Here is a 25,107-nt window from a genome sequence, read left to right as displayed (position 1 = left end):
CCAGCCACTGCAAACAAACTCCAGAAGCGTGCGCCCCCTTGTGCATCTGGCTAACATGGGTCCTGGGGAATGGAGCCTCAAACCGGGGTCCTTAGGCTTCACAGGCAAGCGCTTAACCACTAAGCCATCTCTCCAGCCCTTGACTGGATTTTGAATCAGCCAAGAGATGCACTGAGAGAGATCCTCCAAAGAAGGATCCAGAGAGGTTTAACTGAAGTGAGAAGATCCACCCTGAATGTTGGTAGAACTACCATGGACTGGAGCTCCAGATTGCATATAAATGAAAAGGAGAGCAACAGATGAGCTTTAGCATTCCTGTCTATGCTTCCTGGTCCACTGTGAGAGGAGAGAAGTCCCAACAACATACTCCTTCTGCCATGAACTCTGCAATGCCTTTCCTGCTGTGATGAACACCACCCTATCAAACCAGAGTAAAAATAAATCCTTCTCTAATTTGTTTGGTCAGATATTTGGTCATAGCAATGAGAAAAGTTACTAATACAAGTGTACAACCATTCAAAGACATTTGAGTAGCCTTCATTTGAAAAGAAAGTACCTGAACAAAAGAATAGCTTCTGGGTGCTCTGTTGGAGCCTGGGAACCTAGTATTTTTTCAGGGTCAGCCACCTAGACATTAAATCATTGGGCATATCTGAATCTGTGGTCCAAAGACAGCAGGCTACATCTCAAGCTGGTAGCAGAAATTATTGTTATCCACATAGTGCTCATTTTGCAGCCATGAGGAATCTAAAAGTTATAGAAGTCTCTAGAGTCAAGAAAATGTATAGCAGGGTCAGATTGCCTGCCAGGAGTCCTTTAGAAGCCATTGTATGAAGCTGTGAAGGTGAAGCCTAAATTGCAGTGGAGACCCTAGGACATTGGAGGTGCTAGTAAAATAGAATGTCTACTAAGGAAAGCAGCAGGCACTGAGTGGAACTGGCCCAACAGAGATCCTGGGAATATTGCATAGTTTTTGGCACATGACTACCCCAGTCTGTTGGAACCCAGATGATGTCATCATAAACCCCAGATGTTGCAATGTGGAGCTGCAGGGATTGGTGATTGTGCTGCTTTGTTTCTATCTTGCTTTGATCCAATATTTTCTTCCTTTGTGTACCTTCACCCCTTCTTCTGGACTGGGATTGTTTATTCTTTGCCATTGTGTATTGGAAGCATTTGACTTTTTATGGCTTTTACAGGGACTTAAAGCTAAGAAACTGCATTTAGTCCCTAGGTCCCTCAAGAAGATTACCACTGTGTCTCCTCCTCTTAACACATATTATTAGGCCTACAATAGAGGAGGAATACTTGGTTTAAAAAGTGGCATTGTAATCATGTTTTCCAGTCTATCTGTTTATGGAGTTGCATCTACACAGCTCACATATCTGTTGCCATTGGCTTTTCAGTGCACCTACAAGAACTATCTCCATTTTGCAGATAAACTTAACAGAAGAAATAATTCCTGCCTCCCACTATCAGTTCTTGCCCTGACCAAATAATTTGATCAAATTTACTCAGCATGTGGGATGGGGGCCTTAGAGGATCTATCTAGGAATAGGTATTTGGAAGTACAAACTTCGGTGTGCACTTTATCTTTCATTAGTTCTCCTCTTGGGAGAAGTGAAACATACCATCAAGGTGCTATACCACCCTTTACCATGTTCCTTCTGTGTGAGTGTGTGTGTGTGTGTGTGTGTGTGTGTGTATGTATTTGTGTATGTGCACAAAAGCACCACAGGCATATACATTCTCAAGACCCAGGAATATCAAGCCAACAAAGAAACTCCCAATTATAAGGCTTCTTTAGCATTTAAAAGACTACTTTTATTTTTCTGAAGTCCTATTTCTTCTGGACTCAGCCCAATGTCTACAATTCTCAAAAGAGAATGGTGTAGCCAAAAGTATGTTGGCTGAGTAAATGGCATAAGAAACTCTCTCCTGTAATAGGTGCTGCACAGTAGTGCCCAGGGCTATTTTGAGACCACCATGTGACTGGCTTGTACATTTCCTCTCTTCCTCTTCCTACAGCTGAGACTGCCCTGGCCCTTTGTCTCTAAGAACTCCAGATTTGAAAACTGTCCTCTCCAAGTTATAAGCTTGGTATAATTCAAAGACTCAAGGTTCTATGTGAAATGTGAGCAGGTGTCAAGTGACCAGAGACATAAGACAGCACAGAGCCTATATGTAATTGCTAATAAAGATGCTTCTAGATCACACTCAACAAATGAAGCCAGGCGTGGTGGCGCACACCTTTAATCCCAGCACTGGGGAGGCAGAGGTAGGAGGATCGCCGTGAGTTCTAGGCCATTCTGAGACTACATAGTGAATTCCAGGTCAGCCTGAGCCAGAGTGAGACCCTACCTCGAAGCCCCCCCCAAAAAAAACCAAATGAGAATAAAACTTTGCAAACCAGGAAAACACAGATTCATAGAAATGTTACAGTCTAGCTATTCAGATGAGGGAACAGACTAGGGAGAAGGGATTTGTACAACAAAGTTATATAGTCAGCCAGCGTAGTTTGCCACTTCCCACCATTTATTTAGACCCACAAGTAGGATGGTTGCCTAATATCTAATGCTTTTTTAAAAATTTTTTTAAATTTATTTATTTGAGAGCGACAGACACAGAGAGAAAGAGAGATAGAGGGAGAGAGAGAGAATGGGCGCGCCAGGGCTTCCAGCCTCTGCAAACGAACTCCAAACGCGTGCGCCCCCTTGTGCATCTGGCTAACGTGGGACCTGGGGAACCGAGCCTCGAACCGGGGTCCTTAGGCTTCACAGGCAAGCGCTTAACTGCTAAGCCATCTCTCCAGCCCGTAATGCTTTTTGTTAGAGATATATAACAGGAGGTCGTGGGATGTCATCAAATATGGAATTTAACTGGTAGAACTTATTCACTCCTTGTAATAATGGGATGACAGATTTGGCTCAGAAAGGAAAACAAATCAACCAAGGTCTCACAGCAAAGTCTGAGGCAGAGCTGAAAGCAGATCCCATCCCCAGCAGCTATGTCAGTTCCTGCACTCCACACAAGCTGTGGCAGCAGGCCATCTTTTCTTACCAGTTCAGCAGCTGGATCTTTTCAAGGCAGATAGGATCCAGCAGAACTGCACAGAATGCTACATTTTAAAAAGGCTTTCATTGTTCTCTAATCCTGCCCCCACCCTCCTCAACCTTATCTACCCAACTCCCTTTTTGGACCTTCAGAGTTGTCAGGCTGGGATTTCTGTATTTTCTTGAGCTACTTGTAGAACAGGATTCTTTGTTGTCCCAGCTCACCTGTCCCTGGCAGCTACTGATGCCACTTAATATCTTCAGACTAGAGACCCAAACTCAGCTGGCTTCTTGCCACATTCCAGGCACAGTAGAGTACAAGGCTGGTCTGACAGGCCCAGACAAAACTTTTCTCTCAACATCTAAATTTTTCAAGGAATGAGATCTACACAAAGCCAGGCTCACAATTGAGTGGGGCGTGCTCTGGAGACTGAGAATCCATCATGCTTCCTGAAGTGAGAAATTTGAGTGAGGGTCAAACTATGGAAACAATTATCTTCCCAGAAAAGAAACGTGAAAACATCTCTGGAGAATTAGCTCGAGTTCTTGATTCCAACTCTGTTCCTGTCTTTGGCAGGGTGAGTAACCTTGAGAAAGCATCTTCTTTTCTCTAAGCAGCAGTGGGCACATCAGAGACTGACAGAAGTTGGCCTCTTAGGGTGCCTTTCCTAAAGGCCCTGGTATGTCAGAGGCAGAGGAAAGGAGCACAGGCACTGCAATTCGCTTTCCTAGCAGGTGATTCCGTTCCTTGGAACTCCAGCTACAAGACCCTGTCTTTACACCTAAAGATGGACTTGGCAGGATGCCAAGGGACGCTGTAGGCCTCCCACCTTTCCGTTCTTCCCGCTAGTTTCTAGCTCGGTGGAAAGAAGCCTAGAGACTGACGGTCGGTGGCCTGGGAGCAGTACTACAAAAGCACTGCGGCCACGGACATAGGAATGCGCGCAAAAACGAAACCCTATTCCAAGGACCCGGCAAGCCCTATCTGGGCGGGACTGGCCTCCGGAGCCGGAGTGTAGCTACCCTGCAACCCGTCAGGCGTGGGGGCGGGAGTCCGAAACCCCAGAGAGAGGTTCGACACCCTCTCTGCCCCCCCACCCCCGCACGCCAACAGCATGCCGGGTCTCATTTGCATTTAAAGAGAAAAGCACCAAGGAAAACAGTGGGCGGGCTGGGCACGTCGTTCCACTCTGGCGATTGGACCACACGTCTGCCAATCAGATCACGGAAGCCCCACCCTTGTAGCTGTGGAGTCCTGGGTGAAAGGGGTATGGGGGAGCTGCTCAGAGCCTGGTCGGTGCAAGGGAATACGGTAGCCGCGGTGGCGGCGGTAGGAGCAGTGCTGGCGGTATTCTCAGCGGAGACTCGGGCCCAACACAGGGCAGCACAGCAGACAATAACCGGGCTGGGAACCGGACACGGCCGGGTAAGCTTGTGCACAGCCAGGAGCCATGGTCGGCTGGCGGTCAAGAGCATTCCCGCGTGCTTCGCTCTGGTCGCCTGGAAGAGGGCACTAAGAGCTGGGCCAGTCCAAGTGCGGGCCACTCACTGCTCTTTTCGTAACTCGCTTTGCGGACTGTTCTGTGAGGAGGGCCCCGGCGACAGTGAGTCCACTGGGCACGGATGACCACGGCTGGGGTGGGCTGGGGAGAACCGGCAGGCGAGCGGACCAGCCTGGGCTACGCCTCTGGATTCTACGGGGAGGAGGGTATGGGCCCACATGTGCTGTCGCGTGGTTCTGGGAGGGGCGCCGCTAGCTCGCACCCCAAGCTGTGCATTTGCAGGCCCGTAGCTCCTCAGCTTTGTTTGTAGCGCATTTGCTGGAACAGCTGTGTTAGGCGGGTGCCGCTCACCCCTCAGGCCCTGCTGTGGCCCCTCCCCTCTGCGGCGCATCGCCTGCCTCTCTGCAGAGGAAGCCGGCGCGCTAGCTTGAGCCGGTCAGAAACTGGTTTTACGGTGAATTAGGATAGCCACATTCACTGCCCCACCTCAGGGGAGCTCAGTTTGGATTCTGGACTGCCCACTTCCCCGTGCAATTTTGGCCCTGTTGGCCCCAACCAGCTGCAACCTATCCTCCTGGGCCTCCAGTCACATCTGGTTTCCACTCCTGATTGCAAGCGAGCCGGCCGTGGAGCTTTTACTGGTTCTTGGATTACAGCTGTGAGGCCGCTTTGTTACCACCCCCCCCCACACACACACACACACCCTGCCATCATCTCTTTTCCCTTGTAGGGCATTGGGCGCAATTTTTCTTTTCCTCCAGCCTCCCGTTTAAAAATAGCAATAGGCACGATATGGGGGCGGGGGTAGGCTCCGTGTTACAGTCCGAGGGGTCTCTGTGTGTAAGAGTGCTAGTGAGGCAAGCAAATCCTACAACTTTGTTGTTACTTAAAATTCTCAGCCTTCTGGGCTGCTGTCATTGTCTCCTGCAGTCCTCTGACACTGGTAGTTGCCCCAAAGCCAGATTTCGCCTTGGTTCCCCTGCAGCGAGATGCTAAGCCAGCTAGACCACCTTGAGGATGGTAGGGGGAAGGCTGCAGCTGGGCTATACCCGCAGATCCATCCTCCTGGCCAGACTGGCCTTGATGTGGGCATGGGGTGGAGACTCTTGTGCCCCACATATAAGCACCTTCTGTGCTTCTGCCCTCATGCCACAGCAGCACAGGCATGGGCTGGACCCAGGGTCCTACACTGTTATATTTGCTGCCCCATCTGGCAGGATTTCAATAGAGGCCCACTTCCACAGGTGCAGCACTGCTCATTGAACCAACCTATTGCACCACTCTGCTTCTCCATCAGTGAGCTCTCTAGGCCTTTCTGAGGGGCAGGGCAGGGAGAGACAGAGGTGCTTGGCAGACTGGACACCTCGGAGGTGGGGCAATGAGACCCAGTAAATCTCTTACTTGGGGAAGGCTAGCTTGGTACCTGACACTAGCCAGGACTGCAGTTACCACACTGCAGTCACCTCCTCCTACATTGACCAGACCACAACACAAATGTCAGCTGGCAGCCCGGCATCTTGAGCCCAGGTCTGGATCTTGTCCTCTTCCAGCAACCACTTAATGTATTTTCTCTGTGTAACTCCCTCCCCTGTACCCTACCTTTGTCTGACTACATTTTTCCAAATCCTCTTTCTTCTCTTCTTCCAGGTTCCAGTTCTCAGCCAACTTTCTCCTTGGTGCTTTTCCTGCCTGCCTGTTTCAACTCTTGAGACCTTTTCTCACTGAGAACACCTTCATGGTTGTCAGCAACTCATGGGCATTTGGGGGTTTTAATCATAATAGGAGGCAGACGGTAAGTTTCTCTGCCTCTGCTTTGTTTCCCTGTACTATAGGTCTGAGTTTTCTCAGAACCCTCGAAGGAATAAGTTAAACCTCTAGTCCTCAGCTATAATGTAACTCTCTTGAAGACTAGCAGTGCAGAGCAGTTAATGATTACTCCAGAAGGCCTCACTGTCTTTATAGAGCTTTTGAGAAAACCTTTACTTTTTCAACTTGTGCTTACCCTGATTCAAATGACTTAGGGGATGGTATTCAAGGCTCAGATATTTACAGAGTATGTCTAACATGGGTGGAAAAGGAGGCTGAGTTGTAACTACAATCAAAAATATCAAGATTGTTGGGCTTGGTGGTGCACACATTTAATCCTAGTACTTGGAAGGCTGAGGTAGGAGGACCACTGAATTCAAGGCCAGCCTGACACTACAGAATGAATTCCAGGTCAGCCTGGGCTATAGCAAGACCCTACCTCAAAAGAACAACAACAACAATGAAAATGAAAACACAATCAACCCCCTCTACAATAGCCTCAGAGTCTGGACTTCTCAAATCCTGGGGCTTTGCATACCTTTGGTTGCTGATTCATGAGCCTAGAGGCAAACTGCCATGGAGAGAAGGGAGAAGATCTGTGTTTGCTAGGGATCATCCTGTGCGGCTGCTAGGAAGTAGAAGGGTTTGTTAGGCAAAGGGTTGGCAGAATTAGAAATGGAAAGTGTAGCTGGCAGGCAGGGTAAGTTGGGTGGCTGGTTGGGATGGCATAGTTCAGAGATAGAGAAGAGATTGTGGCTCAGTGGGGAGGGTTCCCAAACATCAGAGAGTAGGTTATCTAATTCTTTTCTGAGACATGCAATTGGAAAACAGGGAATGAGATGTTTGATTTTTTTGCATGCAAATATGCTATGAGAAGAATGGAGCTTTTGAAATGGGTTAAAATGGGGTCTTGGAAAGGGGTTGGAAGCATCCCCCAAGTCAGGTAGGTAAAGAGACCACTTCTAGATTTGGAAAGAGAGGCAGGTGCAGAGGCAAATAGGGAAGAAAAGCTCCTGGACCTAAATACCCACATGACATAGGGGTTTGGAAGTATCCTTCAGACCCCTTTGTAACCTGTTTCTCTCTTGGCTTTTGGAGAACACCAGTTCAGACCCCTGTTCTTACAGATGGGAATCCTACGCCCAGAAAAGTGATGGGGGCTTGCTTAAGATCATGTAGATAGTTAAGAATAGGCTGTTGCCTCCTGTGAGTAGTGGCTCTCTAGGCTGTGCCCCAGTCTCCACTCAATGTACATCTCACGAACCATTCCTCCTCCCACTTTCCCATTCCCCAAGAGTGAAGACAGACTGAGTTTACTGGGGGCTGCATCTCAGTAGTTCTTCACTTCTTATTTTTATTTTGCCTCTTGGTAAGAGACTAAGAATTGCAATATGTTGGGAGCTGAAAGTTTCAGGAGAGGAGGTACACAGAATAAGCTGGTACTCTAATGATTCTTTCCTAATACAGTAGAGATGTTAAAAACCTCAATTACTGTCATAGTTACACTCTCAGAAACTGTATTTGTAGGGAACAGTACTGCTTTACTGGTCCAGGCAAGTAAGGGAATGAGAGAAATAGCTTCAAGCCTGCCATGTCACAAGCTTGCTTATAGAACCAAAGACAGAGAAGGGATTTTCAGCTTCCTCACTTAACAGATATACTATCTGCAGCTAGAAGGTGGAGATGCCTGATGTTATTCCATCAATTTATCTGCTGCAAATCTTGCCTAGGCAGATAAACTAGATGATAAAGGTTAAGTCCCCAGACAACATATTTCATAGTCTTGTTTTATCACTCATTATAGGATCTGCCAGGACGTTCTTGGCCAGAGTTAAATTTCAGCCTCTACTGCTACAGTTTAAAAATCTTGTGCATGTGTGTGCACATGGGTGTTAAAGGCATGAATGTGTGTGTTGAATGGTGGAATTAAGAGCAGCTGCCTACCATTGCTCTTGTTATAAACAATCCTTTGGAGATTCCACAGGCATTAGACCTTCTCTATATCCTGAACTTTTGTTCTCTGAATTAAATAATCACAGTCTTTTATCTAGGCTAGATCTTAGTATTCAAACCAGTGAATATGTTACTTCCCAGCAAGACAGTTATGAAAGCCAGAATCACTGCAGAGATGTAGGAACCAGCTGAGTTTAGGGTGCACTGCTCCTTTATTTTATTTTATTTTATTTTTTTTGGATTAAGGGAAAATATGAACAATGAAGAAAAATGACCTGAGGGGCCTTGGTGGAGTCAGAAGCAGGCATACTGGTGATACGGGGATCTTTGCAAGCCTTTGATTCACATTTCTTTTTATTCATCTTCTGAAGGTTTTGTTTTCTCCCCCTCTGCTGGACTTCCAGTCATTCACCCTCCTAATTTAGCCAACACTCCGTAAGTCCTCCTTCCCCATCTAACCAGCCTTCCTTCTGTGGGGCCACAGCTCTTTATAGAAATATATTGGAAGTACTCATAAGCTGTGCCTAGTACATTTTGAAACACAGAAATGTTAGGGTTAGTATGGGTAGTGAATCTTGGCCACATTGCACTTGTCCCACATTGGTAGACGGAGCCCAATCAATTAGGCCTTCCAGCAAGGTCTACAATACTCACCCAAAGCCAGCCCAGTTGCCTCCTGACAAAGAAACCTCTAGAAAATTGATCATAGTACCACTCTGCCTTCAGTCTCTCTTGGGGCAACTGGATCCTCTGGCCCCATCTCCCACTTCTAGGTAGGGAAACTGAGATCCATAACATGGGAGTTCAAAGTACTTTGTCCCCAATTCAAAGCTTCCTCCTCAAAACTCACTTTCCTTATCTGCTTCCAAACTTGTTTCCTCTTTTGGCCTTCCATATAGGATATAGTAAGTAGAAGGTAGTAGCTATATAGGAAAGTCAGGGATCTACATTGTTCCTTTGGCCCATCTGTTCCTTTGTAGGCTCTTCTTGGCTGCTGTCCTATCGGTTTCTGGGGAGCATCTTATTCTTCATCTGAATGGATAGAAGAGGTACAGCCTGTCTATGATCTTGCCTTTGCTGGATTAGTACTAACTTATTGGAACTGCTACACAGGCACAGTACCTGCCTTGGATACCTGGAAGCTCCCAAAGGGAAGGGCAAGTAAGTGGATCTCAAAGACCTTGTCCTTCAATGTGAGCTGAAGGGAGGGTACCTTAACAATCTTAGGGCATTAGGAAGACTCCCTAGGCTAAGCATGTGGCTGAGTGGTAGAACACTTTCCTAGCATGTGTCAGGTTCTGGGTTTGATCCCCAGCACCACAAAACAGATAAAAAATAAAAACAAGCAACAACAAAAACAAGAATCATAGGTAAGCTCATTTTTCGGAAAAGGCTGATTAGGTGACCACATCTCCCAGACTGAAGAAAGGCCCTGTGTATTTGAAAGTGAGCCAAAGAGGCAGAGGAGTGAGGTTGAAAAAGCTTTAAGATGCATGCAAGAAAAGCAAACCTTGAAGGTCAGTCGAAAGGGTTTGGCCCTGATCCTGCAGGCATTGTGGGATAATTTGGTAAGTAGAGAAGACACAATGAAATCAGGTTATAAGAAATGAATCTGGCAAGAGTGTCCATAATGAGTGGCATGGAAGGTGGGGGCAGGAGGCCAGATATTAGCTTTGTAGCTGCACAGAACTAGAGGGAGCTCAGCTCATCATCTTTTATCATCTTCAGAGGACTCAGGATGGCAGCTGAGGAACTTGAGAGGAAAAGGTGATGGAAAGCAGCTCTACCAAAAAAGACTGGTGTTTAATATCTGTTTCATGCCTAGTTATCAGTTTGCTTTTGTACTGATCAATTCTAATCTTTAGCATAATCCTTTATGGTGGGTAGCATTAGTTTTTTTCATTTTACAGATAAAGCGTTTCAATCTCAGAAAGGTTAGGCCACTTTCTCGAACCATATTGCCTATAAGGGGTGAAACTGGTATTCCTGTTTCAAGCTGACAAAATCCAGCTGAATTAGAATTCAACTGAACTAACACCATTCCACGCTCCTGCTATATGATAGGTGTAGTGACTATAAGTTGGAGAGTCCATCTGAGGGAGACAAATGAACAGGCTGAGGGTATGACTGAAGGAAGTAAACAAGGCTGAGTATATCTACAAGTCAGTTGAAGTAGTAGTGATCAGGGAGGGGAGAAAATGCTAAGTTTGGAATTTTGTACTTCATCTGGTGACATTCCCCCTGGAGAGGAAAGACCCCATAGCAGGAAGGTTATGTGTTAGGAAAGGAAGGTTGTAGGATTAGCTAAGAGAGGCTCAGTCACCTGTCTTTGTTGCTCAATCCAAGGGTTTCAAGCCAGACAGCAGTTCTTTTAAACCATAAATGCAAGGTTCTGAGAGCAGACCTCTGCTGTAAGCTCTAGAAATGTGTCATTCAGAGGTCATTCTCTTCTAATAGCTCATACTCTGGAATTTCATCCATATTTGCAGCTTTCTGTTTGAGCCATTTTGGACCCCTCAAACATGGAGCAAAGGACATGTTCCACAGTTTGGGAATAGTTTGTTGAGGACACCAGCCACAGGTTAGGTAGGTAGCCCCTGGATTCTGAAGTCATCAGTCTTTCTAGAATGTGCTAGATGGGGCCAAAACAGCATCAGTGAGTGAGGGCTGGAAATGCTATAGGACAGTTTCAGCTGAGCTGGGATAGGAGGGATGAGAGAGGATAGCTTTTGTAGATGTGAAGGAAACCTTCACAGTCCTCCTGACTCCTATCTTCTTTAATTGGGGACACTGAACAGTGCAAGAGAGTAGCATGAAATGGGAACTCAGGAGGCCAACCTGGAACCTACTCTAGCTCTGCCATGATCTCAGTGGGTGACTTTGAACAAGTCTTTTTCCAACCCTTGGTACAGTTTCTTTTCAGTGTTAAGAGGTTACCATCCTCCACCAGGCTGGATGAATGGGATGTTAGGAAGGGTCAGTGGGAATGGGGATGCTTTATAAACTTGTAGGTACCCTAAGTGGGTGAAAGTGTCTGTTGGTTGCATTTCCTTCAATGATGGGGCTTTTAGTGGAGTTTCAAATTTTGATTGTTCTGGTTCGGACTAGGGACCAAGCTAGTTGAAATTCCCAGATGATCTACAACTATTACTACGCAGTAGCTGACTCTTAGGAGTCCTTGAATATGAAAAGGTGGCTACATAGTCACCATCACTTACTTTTAGGGGAAACTGAGGCCTGAGGAAGTTTGGGACTTACCCATAAAGCCTTATTGAGCACACTTCTTAACCATGAGTGGGGTTAGTTTGTTGCTGCAAATAGTTCAAACATAGTAGAAATAAGCATTAATAAGATTTTCTATAATATTTGTCCTTATATTTTATTTGGTACTTTATTTTTTTAAATATTTTTTGTTACTTTTTATTTATTTATTTGAGAGCAACAGACACAGAGAGAAAGAGGCAGACAGAGAGAGAATGGTCACGCTAGGGCCTCCAGCCACTGCAAAAGAACTCCAGACGCATGCTCCCCCTTGTGCATCTGGCTAATGTGGGTCCTGGGGAATTGAGCCTTGAACTGGGTCCTTAGGCTTCACAGGCAGGCGCGTAACTGCCAAGCCATCTCTCCAGCCTTTATTTGGTACTTTATATGCATCGACTTTGCTACTTAGAGTATCCTTAGGAGATAGGCACTCTCAATAGCATCATTTCACATTTGAGAAAAACTAAGGTATAGACAAATGAAATAACTTTAATTGTCCCCAGTTGGACAGACCTGATTCCAGTGAAGAATCTTGATATAAGAGTAAAGACTGTATTCTCATCACTCCTTCCTCACCCTTTCTCCTTTGACATACAGAGAGTTGAATTGGCTAGGAATGGGCTTGCCTCCATGGAGACTACATAGAAGAGGTCTGGGAATTGCAGCTGGTCAAGGCTGTGTCTCTAGAGCCATTGCCTAATTCCACATGTTTCTTTCTTCCCAGAGCTAAGCCTTCCTTAACTTGGCTGAGCTGATTTTTGCAAGTCAGACAGGGAGCCAAAAGTACAAGGATTGGGCTGCAGCTGTCTCCTTCTGAGAAGGATCTTAGGCAGGTTTGTGTCCAATCTGCTTGAGTTTTGAGTAGAAGGAAGAAAATAAGCAGTGCTTTCCTAGGAGTCAGCATTTCACTTGCACGAGGTTGTTCCTGGGAACTGGGATGGCTTCACCATTTTCTCTTTTTTAATATTTTATTTATTTGAGAGAGAGACAGAGAAAGAAAGAGAATGGGTGCACCAGGACCTCCAGCCACTGCAAATGAACTCTAGATGCATGTGCTACCTCATGTATCTGGCTTACCTGGGTACTGGGGAATCGAACCTGGGTCCTTTGGCTTTGTAGGCAAGTGCCTTAAGCCATCTCTCCACCTACCCCCCACCACCATTTTCTACTACTGCCTATTCCCTGCCACAGTCAACAAATGGCCTCTATCAGGGGCCACAAAGTAACTTGGGAGGGTTCCTGTCAGCCTACCTGAAACTTAGCCCACCACACTGACTGAGAAATCTGAATGTTCAAAGGCTCTGTATTGGCAGGACTGCTTTCTTGGCAAAAAGCTTAAGGTAAGCTAGCCTAACCTAGGGGAGTTTCATAATCTGTCATTTGCTCTTCCTTTTTCCTAGTGGACATTTGTGATCCAAAATCAAGGTAGCATAATCTTTAAGGAAGGGTAGTTTGAGGACCCTGGTTAGGTTAGTAAGGATTATAGAGAGGCCTGGGATGGGGTTAGCTAAATGGAAACAGGTTAGGAGGCTGCCAGTTATGAGGGACTTCTCTTACCCTCTTTCCCAGTGTTCTGTTGTACATAGGTAGATATACTGTATTGCTCTGGGAGAGAGAAGGCAAGAAAAAGATGTTGAGAGATGACATAGTTTCAAGGTTGGTTCTTGCCAGCAGAGAACCCTGAACCTTGGAGAAAGGCCTGAACAAGGACAACAGAACCTCTGTCCTAGGGATACACCATGTCTAGTTCATTCTCTGACCACATACACAGAAGGCCTTTAAAATTGTTCTTAGCAGAGTTCTTCGTATGGATCCATTTAGGTCTTTAAACAACCCCTTACACTTGGCGCCCCTTCATTGTGGACCAAGGCTGTGAGTCCTTTATCTCCCAAGTAAACAGTGTTCTCACATGAGCTGACTTCTACTCATGTTCCACTGCTTTCTAAGAAACTGGGTTATGATTTAGAAGGGAATAGTAATGAAAATAATGCTAATATTTCATATTGTAACTTATAGTTTATAACATTTTTAGTATTCATGATAGCAAGTAGTCATCACAGAACTGCAGTTAGACTAGGAAGTAGTAGAGTTATGTTGCTCTTACACAAGCTCACAAGTAGTTGAGGCTCTGGGGGCTCCCTTGGCATGCTCTGAGTTCCCTGGAAAGTGGGATTCTGGTTTGGTATGAAATCAATCCTGTGCCCTCAGCTCCTTTCACAATACTATAATGAGTACCAAAAGAGATAATGGAGAGTGGTACTTCACTGGCATTTAACTTCATGTGGCATTCTAGCAAGGGCAAGAAAAGGCCTAACATGACTGCCCTCTAAGTAGGGCACCAAAGTTCTGGAACACAGTCCTTTATGTGATTCCATTTCCTTAATCTTTCCATTCCCAAGAATTCAAGCCTCAAACCTATCAGGACAAGTTGCCTTTTGATATACAAGGGCATCTAGGCCCATAAAGTTTTTCACTTCTTCCTTGAGGCCTAGCCCCACTTATGAGTCTCACCCACCCCTTCCTCTGGATCACTGCTAGCTCCCTTCCCTAATGTTTAACAAACCCAAGACTAAATATCTTTTCATCCTCAAGACAGCCTTTCTGCATCCAGGGAGTTTTTTTTTTTTTCTTTCCTTTGAAATTGATCCGGATGTTTATTCACAAGGTATAAAGAATGGTACTTCACTGCCTAGCTTAAGAAATAACAAGGATTTATTCTTTAAGGCCTGAATCATGCTATGCCTTCAAACTTTTATAGATGGGGGAGTGGGTCCTTTGTTTTGCTTTCCCTGCAACATTGAGTTCAGTGCCTATCAGTTACAGTGAAGGTTTGTTCCATGAATTCCACACTAGGGAATACAGTTTCACAAATAACTCAACTACTTCCAATTGAATCCCCAACACCATAATGACAACCCTGTCAGCTATTTAAGGGCTGAGGTAAAACGTCAGAGATATTTGAAGCAGGTGATTTAGATGGATGATAGGCCCTCTTTTCCCATTAGACCATGAGACAGGGAACTCTGGGTGAGTTGTATGTGTGCTTAGGGTGAGGGGTACTGTCTATTGCCAGGCCAAGTTAAAACTGTATAATTCAAGATATATTTCACAGAAAACCGTATAACCTCAGCAAATGGCAATTTTCATCTGCAGTGAGATCAGATGAGTTTTTCTCTTCCCTTCATAACCACACATCATCTTAGTCCAATTTTAATATTTAGTTCTGCAGAGTGCTCTTTATGGAAGCTTGGATCACTCTGATGATGCCAAGCAAGGTACCAAATGTAAAATTAATGTTTAGAAGATAGGATCCTGAACGCCTCATTAGAGGTATTCCTGTAATGAAGTCAGAGCCTAGAGTATAGTTGTTAGTTTCTCTCTATTCCCAGTGCTGGTCCACAGTCTTCCACTGCAGTGACTGTGAATCTTATTACCATGGCAACCACTCACTGGGCTGGTATGCTGACCAGTTGCTCCCAGGACTGTTACTTTTATACCCTCTTCTCCATTATTCCTATCCTTGTCTCTAGGTTTTGCTCTCTTATAGCAGCTTTTTTGTCTTCCCTCACCATCCTAGATCCCTGTCTGCTGGTGGCTACTCTACAAAGAAAGTTCACAGAAGTAAGGGACTTTCCAATTATGGGTCATTATAATTTTACATGATGATCACTGATTCAACTGTCAAATGTTCACTGGAATCTACCAGACCTGTCAGGGAATGGGAAGGAATCGTAAAGTGGGTTAGGGTAGACAGTGGTTAAACCTTTTTGTTTTGTTTTGTTTTTCAAGGTAGAGTCTTGCTTTAACCCAGGATAACCAGGAATTCACTATGCAGTCTCAGGCTGGCCTTGATCTCATGGCAATCCTCCTATCTCTGTTTCCCAAATGCTGGAATTAAAGGTGTGTAACACCACACCTGGCCCAAACCTTTTTAGTCCATCTCTGATGGGACTTGGGTGTTTGGACAATTGGCTGCCTAGGCCAGAAAGATGTGGCTTATACCAAGTTTATTTATTTCAGTAGCTCTTGAGAGCATATCTCCTAGGCTTGGAGCTTGAATTGGACAGGGCCATTCCTTTGAGCTTTTTTCCTAGATTGAAAGCTTGATGGAATCCAGAATAATGAGAGGAGGGGAGTAGAAGGGAATGTATCTTATGGTACTAAAGTGGAATTTGGACTGCTTTGTAGCCTTTTGGTTAAGATCAAGTGTAAAGAGGAATTTTGAGGTTCCACATCCCAAGGGCAAATTTAAAATCTCTACCTATAAGACAATCAATGGGATGCATGACTTAAACTGCCCTTCACATTACCTCTATAAGGTATAGGTGATGATAGGGTTCTTAGAATGAAGATACCAAAGCTTGGAGAATGTTTTTCCTGAGGCTACCATGTTGTTTTGCAGGTCCTGCCATGCAGCCCTGATCTTCAAGTGTGAGGTACTCTATCTCTGGGGTTCTGAAGATCTAACCATGGTTCTAGGGAAAATTTAGGGATCCACTGGACAGGAGGCAAAACTGTAGGTCTGATTTTCTTCCCAGCCCCTGGAAAAATGTTAGTGAGGAACCAGGATAATGTGCAATTGAGGACTAAGTCCAGTAGAACACAGTGAGGGCTCAGTGAGCTGTTCACTACATGCTTGTCAAAAATTCAGTAATGCTAGAACCAACCTCCCTCTTACTTCTTATGCTCTTACCCTGATAATTGATAAGTCCCCTCACAGACAGTAGTAACAATGAGCCTTTTGCACGTCTGTGTTTCCCTCCATGCAATGCTTCCCTGGGCATATGGTAGCTTCTAAAGAGTGGATCAGTGAAGACACAGCTATTTAGAGCTGCCTGTAGCTCAGTGTGAGGTTTCACTGTCCTAGGTCCACAGGGTCCTAGATCAGCAAGCTAAGAATATGAAATGAATTAATATTTTCCTTACTTTCTGTCCTTCTAAAGCCTGAGACCACAGACACCTATGAAAAAAAAAAAAAAAAACAGCCTGGGTGCTTACTCACCAGTATTTATCTCTGTCTCTCTTAACTCCTCCAGATCCTCTGTGATACTTCCTGATTGATCATGTTATAACAGCTCCTGGAACCCCAAGGCTGAATTTCCAGTTGAATGTACCAGAGTTGTCTCCATCACTATGGAGACTCAAAAGGATGAAGCTGTTCAGATCAAGAGAGCAGCAGCCTCTGGTGGTACTGAAGACCACAGAGCAGAAAAAGGAGCCAAGAACAAGACAGCTGAGGCAACAGAAGGGCCAGCACCAGAGCTACCCTCATCTGGCCCAGGTAGGCTGAAGAAAACTGCCATGAAACTCTTTGGTGGCAAGAAGGGAATTTGTACTCTGCCTAGTTTCTTTGGAGGGGGACGAAGTAAAATTTCTGGGAAAAGCAGCTCCAAGAAGGGTCTAAACAAGAGCAAGACCCACGATGGCCTGAGTGAAGCTGCCCATGGTCCAGATGACATTGCCAGCGAAGGCACAGGCTTCTCCCTACCTTTGCCCAAGTCACTCTGTCAATTTCCCAGCTCCCAGAGTGCCCATGAGACTTTGGAGAGAGGCTCCAGGCATAAGTCTTCTATGGCTGGAGCCACAGAGAAACCTGGAATTGAGAAAGTGCCCTCTGTGCACAAACCAAAGAAAGGCCTTAAAGGCTTTTTTAGCAGTATCCGCCGGCACCGGAAGAGCAAAGTTGCTGGGGCTGAGCAAAGTGAGCCAGAGGCCAAGGAACTCGAGGGCACCAGAACCAGGTCTCATGCACATGTAAGCTCTCCTTCTCTGCCCTGCTCTGTAGAGACTTTCCAAACCCTTAGAAAGGAAAATGCCAAACCCCAAGATGCTTCTGGACCAAAAAGTTCTCCAGTACCAGAACCTTCTCCCTCAACTGTTGAGAAGATAGTCTGTAAAAATCCAGAAAAACTAACAGAGACCTGTGCCTCAGAACTCATGCAGCCCAAGTCTGCTCCTGAAGCCAGTAGCATAGAGGAACCCCATGCCCCAGAAACAGAGGAGAAGGTAATGATGACAGGAGAGGTAAACCCATCAAATGGCCCTGTAGGGGATCAGCTGAGCCTCTTGTTTGGGGATGTCACATCCCTGAAAAGCTTTGACTCATTGACAGGTTGTGGTGACATTATAGCAGAACAAGACATGGACAGTATGACAGACAGCATGGCCTCTGGTGGCCAGAGGGCCAACCGAGATGGAACCAAACGAAGTTCCTGTCTGGTGACCTACCAAGGAGGTGGGGAGGAGATGGCCTTGCCAGATGATGATAATGAAGAAGAAGAGGAAGAGGAAGAGGAGGTAGAATTAGAAGATGAAGATGAGGAGGTCAAGGAAGAGGAAGAAGATGAAGACTTAGAGTATCTATGGGCAGGTGCCCAGATGTATCCAAGGCCCAATCTGAGCCTTGGCTACCATCCTACTACATCCCCAGGCCACCATGGCTACATGCTTCTTGACCCAGTTCACACTTACCCTGGCTTGTCCCCTGGGGAACTTCTGACTCCTCAGAGTGACCAGCAAGAATCTGCTCCAAATAGTGATGAAGGTTATTATGACTCTACCACACCTGGATTTGAAGATGATTCAGGTGAGGCTCTGGGGCTTGGACACAGGGATTGCCTACCTAGAGACAGCTATAGTGGAGATGCCCTGTATGAGTTCTACGACCCAGATGACAGTCTTGAGAACTCCCCACCAGGAGATGACTGTGTTTATGACCTTCATGGCCGTAGTTCTGAAATGTTTGGTCCTTTCTTGAACTTTGAGCCCTTTTCTTCTCGGCCACCTGGGGCAATGGAAACAGAGGAAGAACGACTAGTTACCATCCAGAAACAGTTGCTGTACTGGGAGCTTCGGCGGGAACAACTTGAGGCTCGAGAGGCAAGTACTAGAGAGGCTCATGCCAGGGAAGCCTATTCTCAAGAAGCCCATACTCGAGAAGTTCATGCCAGGGAGATCCGAACCCGAGAAGTTCATGCTCAAGAGGGTCAAGTCCGAGAGGCTCAGACCCAGCAGGAGAAACCCATCTTAGAGTATCAGATGAGGCCCTTAGGCCCATCAGTGATGGGCCTGGTGGCAGGGACATCAGGAGCTTCTCAGACATCCCACTGGGGAAATACCTCAGCTTTCCCTACCACATCTAGCAGTGAGCCAGACTGGCGGGATTTCCGTCCTTTGGAGAAGCGTTTTGAGGGGACTTGCTCCAAAAAAGATCAAAGTACATGCTTGATGCAGCTTTTCCAGAGTGATGCCATGTTTGAGCCAGACATGCATGAAGCAAATTTTGGAGGGTCTCCCAGGAGAGCCTACCCTACTTACTCACCCCCTGAGGAGCCAGAGGAAGAGGAGGAGAAGGAAGGTAATGCTACTGTGAGTTTTTCACAGGCCTTAGTGGAGTTCACCAGCAATGGAAACCTTTTTTCCAGCATCTCCTGCAGCTCTGATTCTGACTCATCCTTCACTCAAAATCTTCCTGAGCTGCCTCCCATGGTGACCTTTGACATTGCTGATGTGGAACGAGATGGAGAAGGCAAGTGTGAAGAGAATCCTGAGTTCCACAATGATGAAGACCTCACAGCCTCCTTGGAAGCTTTCGAACTGGGTTATTACCACAAACATGCCTTTAATGGCTACCAAAGTCGATTTTACCAAGGCCTGCCCTGGGGTGTGAGCAGCCTTCCTCGATACTTGGGACTACCTGGTATACATTCTCGACCTCCACCTGCTGCCATGGCCCTTAACAGGAGAAGTCGCTCTCTTGACACTGCAGAGACCCTAGACCTGGAGCTCTCCAGCTCTCACATGGCCCAGGATTACCTGGAATCTGATGAACTACAGGCCCCCCAGGAAGATTCAGATGAAGAAGGAGAAGAGGAGGAAGGAGAATGGGGCCGAGACAGTCCCCTGTCCCTCTACACTGAACCCCCGGGGGTCTACGACTGGCCTTCATGGGCTCCCTGTTCTCTTCCATTGGAGCCAGGCCCTGCTTGGATAAACTCCAATCAATTGAATGGACCATTCAGCCAGTCTTTGTATGAGCAGGAAACCTGTTGCCTACCTTCTGTGGCCATGCCAATATCATCAGTGCCAGGGCTCCCAAGAGCACCTGGAGATTCTCAGCCTCAACTCTCTCGACCTTCACACCTACCCTTGCCTGCAGGCCCTTGCTATAACCTCCAGCCACAGGCCTCCCAGAGAGTGAGGGCTAGATCTCGGGATGTGCTGCTGCCCAGCAATGAGCCTAGCTGTTCCTCCATTTCTGGGGGCTTCTGCCCCAGCCCTCTGCCCCAAGCCAAGCCTGTGGGCATCACTCATGGTATCCCTCAGCTGCCCAGGGTGCAACCTGAGCCCCATCAGCCTCAGCCCAGTTACTACAGGGCTTCTAGCCTTGACCTGTCAAAGGAGAGGGCTGAGGAAGGTGCCTGTCTTCCTGCCAGCTACTCCTCCACTGCTGTGAATGGAAACCTAGCCAAGTAGTCGTCATCAGTTCTGGAGTGGGAGCCTGAGCATGTGAATGGGGATCAGGGGTTGGGCAGAGGGGTGGGGTAGGGGTTGCTGTTTAACTTGAAAATCCTTTTGGCCAAGAAGCTCTGAGTTTTTGCCCTTTTATCTTCTGCTATCTATGGCTGTGTTCAGCTCAAGTACATCTGCCTAAGGAGACTGCTGCTTCTGTGCTCCAGTTTTTGCTTTGGGATGTTTTCTGACCCATACAGGGTTTGGGATGCTATAATTTTGTGCCTATTCCAGTTGCTAAGTTAGTGATATTTGCGTGTATGCGTGCATGCATGCGTGTGTGCGTGTGTGCGCGGGTGTGTCTGGGTGCTTGTATGTGAATCTCCTTAATGCAAGCTGAATCTTTAGCACTCTTCTCTTACTGATGAGCAGCCAGGTCTGCGTTGCCTCTCACTTGGAGATGAAGTGGGGGGCTTGTTGGCTGTTAGCAATATAAAGTTATGGTACATATCCTCCCTATCCCCATTCCTTTTTGCCTTGGGATAGCTGCACCATTACATCAGATGACTATAAGTCATTCATCCCAACTAGCTGTCTTTAGAGAGGATCAAGTAGCATGTGTCTCACTGCCTATTGCTGTGGACTTTGGCACCACAACTAGATGAGAGCCTTTTAATCTAGCCTGCCATAGTTTAGCTTGAAGACAAATACACTAATCCACTTAATGGAGTGACTAAATATGCTCATTTTCAAACAGAAGACAACTAACTTAAAACTACCATAATATTTTGACTTCTGGAATGATAATTTGTTTTTCTTAAGCCTATGACTCCTTGAGTTCCTCTAAAGAAAGTTGTTATCATCTAATCACATGGAGTACAGTCTCAATTGAGATAAGGGAAGAGAGGCAATCTAATTTGGGCTTGGCTATGGGGCTGTGGAGTTTTGTGGAGTACAGGTGAAGAAAAGGAGGCCCATTATCCCAGATAGCAAGAAGGGATTTCAGACTTTGGAGCCTGAAGCAACCTAGCCTAGAAGGGAATACTTCCCTACCCTTCCTCCCAAGCTAAAAAGTTATTTAAGCTTTGCCCACCCCTTCATTTTGATGCTGTAGAAGTTCTAACCTTGTACTCCTAAGACAGTCTCATCTGCTGTCCTGGGCTTTCTACAAAGCTTTCATCTTCCAATTAGCCAAGTTCTTAGTATTATCAAAGGACCAGGCTTCTTAAGAGGAAAGACTGTGAGGCGCCTTCACTCTGCCAAGCTACAGGACTGATTTGCATAGCAGTTTCAGCCCTTTATGAAATGAATAGCACCCTCCCTTCTGCATTCATGCAGTTTTCATGTTTAAGTAGGTTGGAAATACTGGTAGGGAAAGCTTGCTGTCAAGGAAGACACTGCAACAGGCTTATCTTGCCAGGCTCAATCTTATATTAATCACCCATAGGAGACACTTCCTTTTAAATTTCTTTACTAGAAATATCATATGAAATATTTTTGTGTGCATAAGTTGATAAAAATTATGATTATTTCCTCTTCTGCCCCAGGCCCCACTTTTGTCCCCCAGCCAGTTTTACAATGAAGTGAAGATATCAGCAGGGCTCTTGTTATTCCTGAGATATGCCAATTTACCTTGGAGACAGATGGTATTGGCCCTCTGAGTCAAGGTTACTTTGTGGACATACTTCCTTGGCCAAGGGATATGTCCATGCTGGTCTTTGTCATCATTTTTTCAGATTGGAATTGGCCTTGCACACTTCCTCAGCAAGAACAGATTTGGCTGGCAAAAGCTAAACCCCTGGAAGTAACCACATGAGTTTGTACAGCACTAGCACCACCCCTTCAAGGGACCCAGATCAGCTCTAGCATAACTTCAGCTACATCATGAAGAAATGCATTTGTTGAAGAGCTGGAGAATGAAAGGGTAACAAAGGGCTTCTTTGCCTCAAGCACAGAATTCCAAGAGATAAGTGCTTGCCAAGATTCCAACCACCTGGCCTCTTACCAAAGCTGCTCTGGGAGATTAGGGGTAATATTGGCCTGATTGTTTGGCAGGAAGTAAACACCAAATACCTTTATACTAGGGAAAAAAATCTCTTGCCTCTTCCTTCTGAGCAGCTTAAGCTCCTGCGTACATGTGGATTGCCTGCTGTCAACAGCTTCCATAGCCTGCCAGAGATGGGCCACCAGCCTATTTTGGAAGAGGAAGAAGAGATGATCAACCAAGGGCTGAGAGCTGCCCTCAGAGTTAGGAGGACAGCTCAGTGCAGTGCCTTTGAGGGGTCCTGCCATATTTCTAACACATTTTCTTGGGCTCTGACACGTCACCCATCACAGAGTCCTACTTGAGGCTGAGTAGGAGCTCACATTGTGGAAAACATCACTACCTGCAAGTCTCTTCACTGCGTAGCCTACAGGAAAAGATCTTCACTACCAAAGTGGAGCAGGAGCAGGCACATTTGAATCTCTAGGACAAATGGCAGCCACAGCCTAGAGGAAGGAAACCCTGGCTGAGGCTATGTGGTAATAAGGCGGCAATGGGAAAGCCAACCAAGTCCCAGGCATCTCTCCAAACATAGGCATGTGTTTCCTTGGCTGGTACCAAATATGCCAGGACTGTCAATTGATACTAGGTTATGGCTAGATAAAAATCACTTATCTCCATTGCAGGGCCCTGGAACAATGAATTTGTATGTGACTTCAAGGGAAGTTTTCAGAATAGAAGGTAGCTGGCCTCATTTTGTTACACAATAGGCCTATGTAGTGTCTAACCCTGAAAATTCCCAGGTAAGATTGGTCTCCTAGGGGACTTTTGAATGTGGATAGGGAAGGAGACCACTTAGCAGGCATCCTCTATAGCCAGGATGCATGTTTCTTGGTGCTTTAGATTATCTGAGGAAGCCCTGCTTTGGGGACTATCTGGCTTTTGTTTGGGGACCAGGTCACAAGCCTCATGGAATCAAGGCTTTGGTAAATGCCAGTCTCCTTTCCTCTCTTAGTACTGTGCCAAGGAGGGACGTAGCTTTCCACATTCAGAATGCTGGATGTATATTTTCATCCTACTGCCAACAGCTTTGCCACCAGTACCTGCCCTTGGCCCCCAGGCTCACTTGCTAGAGGGAGGCATGGGGGGAGGGGTTAGCAGGGATACTTCAAGTTTACCCATGTATGTGTCACATCCAAGTTGTTTTTAATATATATAGATATATATATATCAGAAGCCAATTATCTATTTTTGTATTGTTTGCATTTTATATTCATGGAAACAATGTTTATCAATTGTTCTTTTCTGATTTATTTTTAAGAGGTGCTGTTTACAGTTTTAAACAAAAAATGATGACACAAAAATTGCTGCTGCTTGTGCAGAGGGCTGTCATCTCAACTGCCTAGGGCCCTCACCCTTTCCCCTCTCCCACCCTGCTGTATCACACTGTTTCTTCTCTACTCACATGACAACAGAACATGTCCAGGTACTGAAAACTAATGCCAGGTGACTCAGGCACGTGGAACCTGGTAGATATGTTTTGTATTTTTATGCTTTCCTTTTGGGCCCCTCCTCTGTGTAAAACTTCTGAGAGCACTCATGCCTCTTTTATTTTATTCTTTCCCTTTCTGTATGTTTTGTGCTTTTGTTTTGAAAGTAGAGTGCTCCCATTTGTGCTATTTGTTGTGTTGAGATTTTCCAAAGAAGTATTTTGGGGACATTCTCCACTGAATGGGGAGGATATGGGGTTTAAACCACACTTCCTTACCTCAAGAAGCTTGGGAAGATAAGTGACAGTGATGCTCAAACCACCAGGAATTGGTCATCTCCTTGAGGAAACCCTTTCATGGGACTTTCCAGGAGCTTGTAACAGATGTCTGGAAGAGACTTTGGAGAACTCCTTCACCCCTCTTGCTACTTTGTGGGAATCTCTACCCTTACTACCATTATCCTTCTTCCCCCCTCCCATCCTGCTCCAGTTCATACATGGATGGTACTTTAGAAAAACAGTGACTGTTAGGGTCATGGCTAGCTGGCCTGATCCATCGTTTCTCCATCCTGTAGTCACTCCAAAGAAGAAAATTCACATGGCATGTATATGTATGAGGATTAAGTCTATTAAGAGGTGGGGCTTTAATTATTCTTATTACAATTGGTGCTTATTTTCCCTGCTTATATGGGGTGGGAAAGGGTGGGAGTATACCAGGAATGTATATTTAGGTCATGTTAAATAAATTGGCTGGGGGAAGGAGGGAAGATAATAGAAATGGCAGTATATCCTCATTCCAGGTGTTAAGAGCTCTCTCGGTACAGAAAGGGGATTGTACCCCCTTGCTGTGCTTAAGCTTCCCTTCCCCATTCCAGAGACATCACAGAATCTTCTGTGTTGTGACCTCGCCATTCCTAGCACTTGCTGACATCCGGATGTCTTGATATACTGCCTGTTGTATTAAAATCTATATTTCTTTTGTTGAATGCTAATAAACTTCTGGGTTCAGGAGAAGCCCTCAGTCACTAAAGTGCATTCTTGCGGTTTGTTCCACAATAGCATTCCTGTGATCTGTACTTGGGTTTACCTTAAAGGGAAATTGAGAAACCAAGAAGGTAGGCATCCAGCAGGGGAAACAAGCCAGATGTAAAACTGAAAATACAGAAAAAAAAAAATCAATTCCTGCTGGGCGTGGTGGTGCATGCCTTTGATCCCAGCACTGGGTAAGACAGAGGCAAGAGGATCACCATGAGTTCAAGGCCAGCCTGAGAATACATAGTGAATTCCAGGTCAGCCTCGGCTAGAGAAAGACCCTACCTCTACCATATGTGTCCAACCTGTGGCCAAGGATCTATGAATGTAGCCCAACAAAATTGTAAACTAAAAAAGAAAAAAAAACATGACAGCTTGTAAAAAACAATAATGTAATTGGTTGTCAGCCATGAACTTTATAAATGACAATGTTGTGTTGCAGTGTCAAAAGGTTGAACATACTTCAGAGGTAATACACAGGTTTGTCACTGATGTTCCTATGCATTGTCCAGGATAATGCACTTCTGAAGTTAGTGTCCATTTGTGGTGCCTCCCCCACATCCAAAAAGAGGCAGC

The 25,107-nt window shown here is 45.8% G+C and overlaps 1 protein-coding gene across 4 annotated transcripts; it reads left to right on the top strand.

The window, feature by feature from the left end:
* The first annotated feature begins 4,293 nt into the window (after positions 1-4,293).
* On the top strand, positions 4,294-24,524 carry Amer1 (APC membrane recruitment protein 1). 4 transcript variants are annotated; one of them, XM_045140167.1, is made up of 3 exons: positions 4,294-4,479; positions 6,203-6,347; positions 16,612-24,524. In XM_045140167.1, the coding sequence occupies exon 3, from the start codon at positions 16,709-16,711 to the stop codon at positions 20,048-20,050; it is 3,342 nt and encodes a 1,113-aa protein (XP_044996102.1). In that variant the 5' UTR covers positions 4,294-4,479; positions 6,203-6,347; positions 16,612-16,708; the 3' UTR covers positions 20,051-24,524. The 4 variants fall into 4 exon arrangements, with proteins under 4 accessions (XP_044996102.1, XP_044996103.1, XP_044996104.1 ...); XM_045140168.1 differs by lacking the exon at positions 6,203-6,347; XM_045140169.1 differs by lacking the exons at positions 4,294-4,479; positions 6,203-6,347 and adding an exon at positions 9,357-9,475.
* Positions 24,525-25,107: the final 583 nt, after the last annotated feature.

This window comes from Jaculus jaculus, chromosome X (assembly GCF_020740685.1).
Source record: "Jaculus jaculus isolate mJacJac1 chromosome X, mJacJac1.mat.Y.cur, whole genome shotgun sequence".
In the NCBI taxonomy this organism is placed as follows: domain Eukaryota; kingdom Metazoa; phylum Chordata; class Mammalia; order Rodentia; family Dipodidae; genus Jaculus; species Jaculus jaculus.
Note: the sequence above shows the minus strand (reverse complement) of the source record. Positions and strands in the feature narration are given on the sequence as shown.

Excerpts from the sequence above, each read along its gene's own strand:
- Amer1 (XM_045140168.1), top strand. The coding sequence starts at position 16,709 with ATGGAGACTCAAAAGGATGAAGCTGTTCAGATCAAGAGAGCAGCAGCC.